The sequence below is a fragment of the Danio rerio genome, chromosome 14 (assembly GCF_049306965.1).
Source record: "Danio rerio strain Tuebingen ecotype United States chromosome 14, GRCz12tu, whole genome shotgun sequence".
NCBI lineage: Eukaryota > Metazoa > Chordata > Actinopteri > Cypriniformes > Danionidae > Danio > Danio rerio.
Genome location: NC_133189.1, coordinates 51,292,501 through 51,304,323, shown reverse-complemented (window position 1 = coordinate 51,304,323; position 11,823 = coordinate 51,292,501). Strand labels below are relative to the sequence as shown.

The window sequence follows — 11,823 nt, the reverse complement described above, 5'->3', positions numbered from 1 at the left end:
ACAGCGAAGATGGCGGACTCGTTGGCTGTCGGGACGTCAGACGAAAAAGATCCCGAAAATGAGGATCACAAAGGGGTGAAATGCTCGTGGGCTCCAGAACGGATGTCGGAAAAAACGAACATCTTGACCACCATGACGGAAACTCTAGGATGTTACGAGAATCCCGCGGTTAAAGAGGAGCAGATGGAGCACTCAGGTGAGAGAGAAAGCATCTGACAACAGCTGACCTTCGATTGGCGCTTCCAGCGTGGCTTCAGTTTACCTTACTTTTACCAGGGTGTTCAGTGTGGACAGTATTCTTAAATACTGTAAGTTTTCTTGTTTAGCAGTCAAAGTTTTGCATCCTCAGCTTTTTACAGGGCTCTATTTATGCGTTTCGTTTTTGTTTTGCTCATTTTATACGTTGTTGAAGTCAAAAGTTGTTAGCCTTACTTTTTTCAATTATATTCCCAAGTGATGTTTACATATAGACGATTTTTTTTTTATCAATAAACAATTTCTATCTACCTGCTGACATTTTTCAGATACTAGAATTCAGCTTAAAGTGCAATTTAAAGAATTTACTATGGTAATTAGGCTAAATAGGCTTCTTAAGTTAGGCAAGTCATTGGACAACAGTTGTTTGTTCTGCAGCCAATCGAAAAAAATAATATTAATTTCTTAGGATGGCTAATAAGGTTGACCTTAAATATTAATCACAGGGAAGCTAATAATTTTCACTTCAGCTAAGTTAAATGTAGAAAACAAAACTCTGGTTTAGTGTACAATGTTCATGGGAAGCCTGAGTGGGTCATCTAAGCTCTGTGAGTTGTTTCTAAACAGCCTACCTGGGGCCTGTTTCAGTAAGGAGGTTCAAACAACTCAGAGTTTAAACTTGAACTCTGAGTTGATTTACCGAGAGATTAAAAACTCTGAGTTTTCGGTTTCAGAACAGCTGATCTGAGTTGGGTCAATCAACTTCGAGTAGACCAACTCAGAGTTAAGCGCGCACACCGTGACTTTAAAAAGGCATTATCAATGGAGCGCAGATATTACGAGTGACTATGGCAATATCTTATAAAAGAGATCAGCATTTCTTTCTCCAGCTGAACTTGATGTTCTCATGCAAAGTTATAGCAAATATGAGTGTATATATTTGAAAAGAAGCAACCATCAGTGAAGAAGAGACAGTTAGCGTGGGAAAACAGCTGCTCAAGTTAATGCCTAATTTCACTTTTTAAGTATTTAAATATTTAAGTATAATAAAATTAGTAATGTAATTTGTGACGTCTATATTTTTTTTCTAAACTTTTTTTATACATTTATTAGTTTTAAATGATTTAACAGTGCACTTGTGTCTGCCTTTTTTATTGATCAAGTGATAGAGGTTAATATAACATTTAGAAGGTAAGCAGTACTAAAAATAATTTTTAGAAAGAATAATAATCCCATTAATCTAGTTACAGTGCATGTCGAAGGTGAATTTAATTTAATTATTTATTAAAAAAGGATAAGCCATTCTCGTACAGTTCTTCCCTGTGTGACTAAAATGTAGGCAATAGCTATGTTTCCATCCAAATATATTACATAAATGTATGTGCAAAACTGGAATATTGCATAACAGATGCGAATAAAATTCCATCCAACGAGTCAAAGAGAAAAAAAAATTGTCACTTTCTGATTAAACTGGCACCAAATATCAACAGTAAAAACAGAATTTGCTGTGGTAGAAGAAGCTGCGTCAATTAATTCTTTATTTAGCCTAATTAATGTACTTGCGCCTCGATGTCAGAAGACAATGCTGAAACACAATGAACACGTGGGGGGTCTGAAGCCATGAGACGCGGAGACTCACGCACCAGACGTTCGGAGGTAATTAATATACACTAATACTGAAACAGTAAAGGCATTTTAGAATGACTAAAACAATATTTAAGACGTCTTACAGTGTGCTGAGCCTGCTGGTTTGTTCATTTACACACATTCATTATCATATGATCATGATCTTTTTTTTAATGTACATACTGTAATTTGTTCAGTAAAAGTGTTTCCATCGTAGTTTATGCGCACATTTTCTATCGAATAAAAGTTTATCCTACTCAGTTATGCGCGTTTTTATGCATATTTTGAAAAGTTATGTGCATCATGACGTTTCTATCAATCGTTTTTATGCACGTATCCAAAATAAGCATTAAAATAGGTGTGTGGAGGCGTAAGGCTAAGGCGAGAAATACCGCTTCATCTTTAAAAAAGGGGAGGAGACCGACAGAAACTCTTGAGTTTAGAGAATAAAACCTGCTTCTGACCAGGTTAGATTCACAGAGTAAGTTGCCACAGTAACTGACTCTGAGTTAAAGTTACCTTTCTTTCAGAAACAGGCTTGACTTACCCTGCTTTCTCGAGTTTAACAAACCTGCCGTTTTGAAACGGAAAACCCAGAGTTTCTCTCATTTCAGGGTTAAAATACTCTGAGTTTTCACTTAACCTCCTTTCTGAAACAGGCCCCTGGTTGTGATCCAAACACAGATATTTACACTAGATATCGCATACGGACCCTGAGCATGCGTCAATAGAGTCGCCACACGTGTACAGTGCTCCCAAGACAAATGTATAACTGCACTAATCAACTCAAGACTAAAGCCAATGTGAAGATTCTAGACTTTAGTGCTGAGTACAGGTGTAATAGCGAGTAAACAAAGAAAACAAATTCAATTCACTTTTATTTGTATAGCGCCTTTACAATGGAGATTGTGTCAAAGCAGCTTCACATAGAAGATCATAGTAAATTGAAACAGTGTCAGTCAAGTTTTCAGTGTTTAAGTTCAGTTCAGTTCGGTGTGGTTTAATAACCACTACTGAGGGTCCAAACACAGAGGAGCAAATCTATTGATGTGCAGCTCTACAGATCCCGAACCATGCAAGCCTGTGGCGACAGCGGCGAGGAAAAAACTTCACCAATTGGCGAAAGTGAATAATTAAAAAACCTTGGGAAACCCAGGCTCAATTGGGCATTTTTTTATACAATACACTAGGAACTCTAGTACTTTTCTTGGCTTTTAAGTAAAACAAAATGAGTATTGTAATAAATTGTTTTAATTGTTTTTCTCCTTCACCTCTTACTGTTCGTATTACCTATAGAATAAAAAAAAAAAAAAAAAAAAAAACATGTGTCAAGCCATGAGAACCGACCCGAAAAATGTGTTAAAAAACTGAGGTATGTATTGAACCCTGGGCTAAGTGTATTGTTGCATCCCTAATATAAATATATATATATGTATATGTGTTTTCCGTTTATTTACGGTTGTGAACTACATTATGGGATGTTGATCTCTGTTTTGTCGACTTTTGATGTTGAAAATTCAACTCCACAGTTTAACAAAGTGACTTTTATTTTGACAATTTAGTAGTTTAAAATATTATAATGTATAAGAAATAATATATAGAGAGAAATAAGTGTGTTAAATGACAGAATGTACTAGCAGTTTATTACAAAGTTTTGTAGCGTGATTTACAACACTAACCCAGACAATATATAACTTTAAACTATTAAAAATGGTCATAAAAGCCAATTTATTTAAACTTTTCAAGATTAAAAGTTGATGGAAGAAAGATCGAGCTCCCATAATGTGATTGAAATGCATAAATAAAAGGGAAAAATTAAAACATGAATCACAAAATACACAAACTGCAAACTTGCAGATGTTTTTAACAGTGTTTGCAATGTCCGGGAAAAAGCAGGTGTCATCCAACCATCCTCAGCTCACTAATGACTTCTTATTGTTAAGGGATTTGAGTTTTCAGCAGCTGAATATCTGAAGAGTGACATACATATTAACAGTAGCTGAACAATACAATATAATTTATTTTTATTTTTATATTTTCTTTATTACCAAGTAGGACATGTTCCTGGATCAGCAACTATAGTTAAAATCAAATTTATTCGCCCTCCTGTGAATTTTCTTTTCTTTTTCAAATATTTCCCAAATGCTGTTTGACAGAGCAAGGATTTTTTCACAGTATTTCTAATAGTATTTTATCTTATGGAAAAAGTCTTAATTGTTTTATTTCAGCTAGAATAAAAACAGTTTTAATTCATTTAAAAAAAATTTAAGGTCAATATTATTAGCCCCCTTAAGCAATATTTGTTTTACAATATTGTCCACAGAACAAACCATCGTTATACAATAACTTGCCTGATTACCCTAACTTGCCTAGTTAACCTAATTCACCTAGTTAAGCCTTTAAATGTCACTTTAATCTGTATAGAAGTGCCTTGAAAAATATCTAGTCAAATATTGTGTACTGTCATAGCAAAGATAAAATAAATCAGTTATTAGAAATGAGTTATTAAAACTATTGTGTTTAGAAATGAGTTGAAAATATCTTCTCTCTCTAAACAGAAATTAGAGGGAACATGTACAGGGGGGCTAATAATTCAGGAGGACTAATAATTCTGACTTCAACCGTATGTCCAATAAATCCAATATATGTCCATATATTATATCATATATCATAGTTAATAAATAAATTCAGTAGTGATGGGGCGAAGACTAGAGGGGCAGTAAGTGGGAATTGTAGAATCCGCAGATGCAGAACCGCTGTGGGTCAGTCATCCTTTTCAGTAAAAGGTTCACATCTATAGAATGCCATGCCTGTTCATTTAAAGTTACAATCAGAACTCCCAGTTTTTTCTGTAAAGCTGAAAGAATGGTTGAAATCTTTACAGCAATGTGAACATTAAGCATTACTCTTTCAGGTTGGTCCCATTTACATTTCTCTTTATCCATATGGACTTGCATCTTATGTTTATGGCTCTGTAAATATTGTACATGTTTGCTGTATTGTGTTTTATTCTTGCCGGTTTTCTTTATTATCATTATTATTATTTTTTTTATTATTTTTTTTTTTATAATGTAAAGCCTAACCAGGGACGAGGGCTGCAAATTAGCTTTATGCTATATGCCCTATTTACACAACATCGGTTATCTTTGTATAACAATGCCAAGTGTATTGTCCCTGTAAAATAAACAAGCAAATAAAATAAATAAATAAAAAATATCCCACACCCAATCAGATTTAAGGGATAAGTCTACAGTTTACGTTTAGGCTTACAGTTAGGGTTGTGCTTTTACATCATTGTTATCCAACTAATAATCTCCTCAGATGTTAGGGTTAGGGATTAGGTATGGATTAAATTTTTGATCAATAATGAGGATCAATTTAGATGATAATCCAGGACCACGTCCCACTTAGCAAAATCACACTCAACTGTGGAATTGTTGAGATCAAGAAATTTGTTCATCCATTGAAGATTAATGCTAAACAGTTTGGTTTACAACATTGTTTGATATTGTTTGGTAAGTTTCATAAAGTCTTACAAATTTGAAACACTCATATTACTTGTAATTACACTTGTAGCTTCTTTTTTGAGGGGGTATTGCTTATATTTTAAGTTAGGGGTGAACGATATTGCAAGAAAAAAAAGATCACGATATCATGTTTCATATCATTCGGTATAGAAAATTGTTATATATTTTGTAGCAATACATTAAGGAATATTAGGAATTTTTTTATTTAACCACTTTAATTTACCAACATTACTAAGGCAAATAGTTTTAATAGTCAAAAACAAAACTATTTCAACAAAAAAATGTCATCTCTTTATAATAAAATAAACATAAGTGTTTAAAAGGACTCTTAAACTTGATAAACAAAACGTTACAAAGTCCATATTTTTATCTAATAATTGTCATGGGGCATGAACAATATGTTGCTGAATTAAAGTAACCCGCTGAACTGCACTTAAAGTCTAAAGATTACAAATGAAACACCTGAAACTAGATGAAACTCTGGAGGATTTGCTGGAGAGCCTGGTGATGCGACATTAATTGTTTTATACTGAAACTTTCCTTCTTATTCATATTTCTTTGCACGTTAAACACACGTCGACCATGACAGGAAATCAAAAAAACTGCAACTGCGTTAATTGCGTAAATTTTTTTACGTTAGAATTAAATATTTCAAATTAATCGCGTGCGTTAATGTGCTAATTTTGACAGCCCTAATATTATATACACGGATTAAACCTTAATATTTATTTTTTTTAAGTTCCTGTTTTTTATGCTGCTTATAATAATAGTTTATTTATATATTTATTTATTTTATCTGGCAAAGAGAGGGTAGTTGCGTTTCTGCGTGGAGTTTGCATGTTCTCCCTGCGTTCGTGTGGGTTTCCTCCGGGTGCTCTGGTTTCCCTCACAGTCCACGAACATGCAGTTCAGGTAAATTGGGTAGGCTAAATTGTCCGTAGTGTATGAGTGTGTATAGATGTTTCCCAGAAATGGGTTGCAGCTGGAAGGGCATCCGCTGCGTAAAACATGTGGTGGATAAGTTGGTGGTTCATTCCGCTGTGGCAACCCCGATTAATAAAGGAACTAAGCCGAAAAGAAAATAAATGAAAGAGAGGCTAGTTTATTTACAATGCAGAAATTAGACGTACAAAACCTTATAACACAATGGACATCTTGCTTCTACACAATATGTGCACCAAAAAAAGAAGATTCAAATCAGAATATGTATATTGTTGTCAAGGCTGTCTGTAGACTTTGCATTTGACCAAATTTGTTAATTAAATTAATTGACTGTCGTTAGTTTGTGTTGTAGTAATACAATTATATTAAAAGACCAAATTTAGCTCAAACATTATTGATGATGCGATCTGTAAACAGGTCAGCAGCTCATAATTATTTACCCATAATTTGAACACAACACTCTTCATTACACATTAAAGTGGACCTATTATGCACAAATCTCTTTTTAAAAGGGTTTAAACACTTTTGTGTGCCAACAGTCTGTGAATATAACCAGATTCTCATTGTTAAAATATATTAGTTTTCTGTTTTATATAATAAAAACAGTCTGCAGAAATGCTTTGATTGACATTCTCCTTTTGTACCATCAGAGAAAGTCTATTAATCCCTTCTGATGTCATGACCATTTTCCCTCATTAGCATAGGTTGTCTTGTTAGTCTTGTTTTTTAATCTACCACTATGCTGACACACAGGCATTTGTAGCTTCACCCTCTTTTAAAGTGACAGTCACCAAAATGGCACAATTCAGAGAATCAAAGCCCAAAGGGGGCAGTTTCAAACAGTTATAAAAATGATTTGTGGTATACACACTCCAGGGACATCTGAGACTTATTTTAAAACTTGTAAAAAGGGCCATAATTGGTACCCTTTAAGCAGTTTCCCTTAGAAAATTCCCTGCAGCTGGTGCTGTACTGTATGCGGATCACAACCAGATAAATAGTTTGCTTGGCTTTGACTGCATCACTGAACACATTGTTTTTCTCTTCCTCACAGATGTGGATGAGCCGGAGGATCCGTCTCTGTTAAGGTTCATGTGTGCAGAACTGACCAGAGGATACTTTCTGGAGCACAACGAGGCCAAATACACAGAGCGCAGGGAGAGGGTTTACACATGCATGAGGATCCCCAGAGAGCTGGAGAGGGTGAGTCCCAATATCCAATGCTGAATACTGAGGAGACACCCCTCAGTAGGAAATTATATATACATTTTAATGTATTCCTGGTAATATGCATACAGTACTGTGCACTAAGTCTGAGGCCAATAATATTTTAACTATTGCTTGCCAAAGATTATTTGTAATTAATTGCATCCAAAATAAAAGTTAGTTTTTACAAAACATAACACACACAAGCATAAAACAAATCTATTCAAAACTAATTTGTTACAAAGATAGAGTGAATTTCAGTTCAAATTGACTACTACTGCCACATATGACGCCATGGGACACAGATTACGAAAATGTGTTTAGGTGTAACAGGAGTTTGCAACAATGCCACCAGGGGGCACAAAGGGACGGAATATGAACAGAAAGAAATATACAGTAGCTGTAAATACACTAATACTTATAAATGAACTAAAATGACGAAACCAAGCATTATAATTGCTTAATAAATCATTAAGAACCTGTTAATAAGCTTCTTTATCATTGCAAACTTGTTAAATACAATACGGATTCATTTTGTAAATCAAAACAAAAGAAATAAAAGACAACTAAATTAAAAGTACAAACATAAATAAATAAATCAAGCAGTGTTTTAGCCTAAATATAGAGAGATGTACAGTGTTTGTTATTTTAAAGTGATAGGACTAAGACAGCCAATAAATAAGCTTTTTCATTTTCTTTGATTACATTTTGCTTTTCATTTTATTTTTTGATTATTGTACATAATTAATAAATGAATAATAAAATAGGCCAAATTGTATTTATCTGTTTTTAAATGTATATATAATTTGTATCATATTCATGATTCATATATATTTTATATCTAAATATAAATATATTTTCTAAAATATTTATATATTTATATGCACAGTACACATATGTATATTATGTCAAAACAAATTTTTATTTTCAATGAGTCTAATCTTTGCCCAGCACTAATTTGAACTAACAAAAAAGATTTGAAGCAAGTTCTTTCTGTGTTTTTTGTGTAGTGTGTCAGTGGGTTAGGTCAGTTTGCATTTCCAAACATATTTTTTTTGCTATATTAATTTTAATAATCCAGTGAGAAGAGAAATCTGATTTCACAATCATCATGAAGAAACCGAGACAAACTAAATCCAGAAGAACACTTTAAGAGTCTGTCTTTGTGCAAGGTTAAATTGCACTGGATTATTACAAATAATAATAGCAAATAGCATAAATAATGTTTGGAAATACAAACTGATATTTCCCATGATGACACTACAACAAAAGACAGAAATGTTATATAATTAAACAGAAATCTTTAGATTTTTAATATTACATTAAACAATAATAATAATTGTTGTTATAACGCTTAATAGTAGTGTTTCATTTTACAGCACTGTTATTATAGTTAAACCAAAAAAGTTTATCTTCAAATAAAATAAACATTAGACAAAATCATTAAAAATAGTTTTTGTCTTATTTAACTTGATGTGCTTAAATAACAAAACAATACTATAAAATAAAAAAAACATGAAACATCTATTAAAAAGGACAAAAACACAACAAAATGAAAAATAATTAGCTTGAAAATGGTAAATATGACAAACCATTAAAATATTTACAGTAGTATCTTAATTGCTGAAAAATAACAGTAATAAAAATAATAATAATCATTATTATTATTATTATTATTTTTAAAAAATGTTTTACTTAAAATTGGTCACATTTTTGTCTAATTTACTTTGATGTGCTAAAATAACTTAGACTATAAAATACTAAAACATATAAAAAAAACTATTAAAATTACAAAAACAACAAAATTAAAAGCTTTATAATAAAAATATTTAATAAATATGGTACATATAAAAAATATAATTGAAACTATTATTAATAATAATAATAATAATAATAATGTCTCAGAAGCTGAAAAATAACAGTTTTACAGAACGTTCATTATTATTATTTTACTTTAATGTTATGCAATTCTACAAATATTTGTTGAATGCAGTGCAAGAGTCAGTGAATGTGTGGAAATCTCTGATTGCAGTCCTAGTCACAAGGTCACATAATAAACATTTTCCTTTGCCGGTTTCACATTAGTCAAGATATTACTTCTCATCAAAACTCTGCTTCAGCTCTTTTAGATATTAGCAAATTATTATTTCAGATTATTCAGATTAATATAATCAAAATAATCCAGTGCTGTCAGCACCAGTCGCTGGTTCAAGCCGCCTCGGGACAGTTGGCATTTCTGTGTGGAGTTTGCATGTTCTTCCCATATTCGCGTGGGTTTCCTCTGGGTGCTCCGGTTTCCCCCTCAAGTCCAAAGACATGCGTTATAGGTGTATTGGGTAAGCTAAACTGTTCATAGTGTATGTGTGTGAATGAGAGTGTATGGGTGTTTTCCAGTGATGGGTTGCAGCTGGAAGGGCATCTGCTATGTAAAACATATGCTGGATAAGTTGGCGGTTCATTCCGCTGTGGCGACCTTAGATTAATAAAGAAAAGAAATTAATTGAATGAATGATCCAGTGCTTTGCTCTTCTTCATAATGTTAAAGTGTTTATACCCACTAGATGGCGATATTGAGCTTCAGCAAACTACTAAGATTGCCTAAAGTTAATTTCTCATTAATAAAGTAATATTAAACACACAATTATAGCTGATATAATGGGCAGTGTGTCTGTTTTCAGAGAGCGCTTTTCGCATTCAGCTCTCAGGTTTGTGTGGTATGTTGAGGTATTTGCACACAAAGACGCCTCTGTGACCCTGAAGCTGCTGCTCCTCCTCTCAAACCCTAGAAAGAGTCCACAGTTAGTACTGACCTGGAAACAGTTTATGTTTGTTATGCTTACTTTTACTGATTCCTGGTCATAAACCTGCTGCTGTCCTGTCCTGCGTACTTTTCTGGAAGTAGCTGATGTGTGTATTTCTGCACTGATTGAAAATGGTTTCTGTGAGCCAGTGTGTTTTCTTGGAGCAGGTAGGGCTCATGTTTTTTATCGTCCTGCTGACGAGCCCCTGCTAGGGCTGTGCATTATGACAATATATATCATATAGGTAAAATACAATGTTTATCATTTCATATTATGCTCTATTTTTTGTATTGTGGTGGGAAAAAATACATTGTTTACCGTTAAGGCTTTTCTTAATTTATATGAAAGCAATTTACACTCAGAAATAATGGTACGCAAGCTGTCACTGTATGGAAGGTAAATCCTGCCAATTTTAAATAAATCAAATAAACATTGAGAATAAAAATGAAAACCAGATTAACAATTTAATTTTAAAACTCTGTTTGCAAAATATCTGCCAAAATTGAAAAGGAAATGATTTCATTTTCACTGTGACAACACAACGTCCCTGTCAAATCAATAACTGGATAATTGTCTACTACACTTGGTACCCTTTTGGCAGTGGAAACGCAAGCCTGATAAAGGTGACCCGTACTGACCCATACCGGTCGTAGTGTAAACTTCTCTGACCACATTTCTAGAACTGCTCGATCTTGCAGATTCGCACTTCATAACATCAGAAAGGTCCGACCCTTCCTATCTGAACATCCAGCTCAACTCCTTGTTCAAGCTTTTGTTCTCTCCAGACTGGACTATTGCAACTCTCGGGCTTCCAGCTAACTCTATCAAACCTCTTCAGCTGCTTCAGAACGCAGCAGCACGAGTGGTCTTTAATGAACCTAAAAGAGCACATGTCACCTACTCATCCGTTTGCACTGGCTGCCAGTTGTTGCTTGCATCAAATTCAAAGCTCTGATGTTTGCTTACAAAGCGACCTCTGGCTTTGCTCCTTATCTGCTCTCACTTCTGCAGATCTATGTGCCCTCCAAAAACTTGCGTTCTGTGAATGAACGTCGCCTTGTGGTTCCATCCCAAAGAGGGAAGAAATCACTTTCGCGAACTCTCGTGCTCAATCTGCCCAGTTGGTGGAATAAACTCCCTGACTGCATCAGAACGGCAGAGTCACTCGCCGTCTTCAAGAAACGATTAAAAACTCAACTATTTAGTCTCCACTTTCCTTCCTAATCTGCAATTGCCTCTCTGGCTCCGCTGCTAACTGTATTACAAAAAAAAAATAAAAATACTAATGTTTTGGCTTCATACACTTTACATACCTGAAACTTGCCTACAACTCTTATTCATTGTTGCTCTTATAGTTGTGTAACTTGCTTCCTCGTCCTTATTTGTAAGTCGCTTTGGATAAAAGCGTCTGCTAAATGACTAAATGTAAATGTACCATTCAGTGGAAACGGGCCAATATGTACCCACACAGACCCCAGGTTGAGCGCCCCACATGCTGGCCTCACTAGCACCACTTCCGGTGTGGT

The 11,823-nt window shown here is 34.1% G+C and overlaps 1 protein-coding gene across 4 annotated transcripts in view; it reads left to right on the top strand.

Moving 5' to 3' along the window:
• The window catches only part of tapt1a (transmembrane anterior posterior transformation 1a), a 42,455-nt gene continuing 30,632 nt past the window's right edge, over positions 1-11,823 (top strand). For 2 of the 4 annotated variants that reach the window (XM_681534.7, XM_009291277.5), the window contains exons 1-2: positions 1-196; positions 7,345-7,493. In XM_681534.7, coding sequence (XP_686626.1) covers positions 10-196; positions 7,345-7,493 — 336 coding nt within the window. In that variant the 5' untranslated portion in view covers positions 1-9. Of the gene's footprint in view, positions 197-7,344; positions 7,494-10,285; positions 10,465-11,823 lie in introns of those variants that run through there. The other 2 variants (XM_073922235.1, XM_009291279.5) reach the window with 2 other exon arrangements.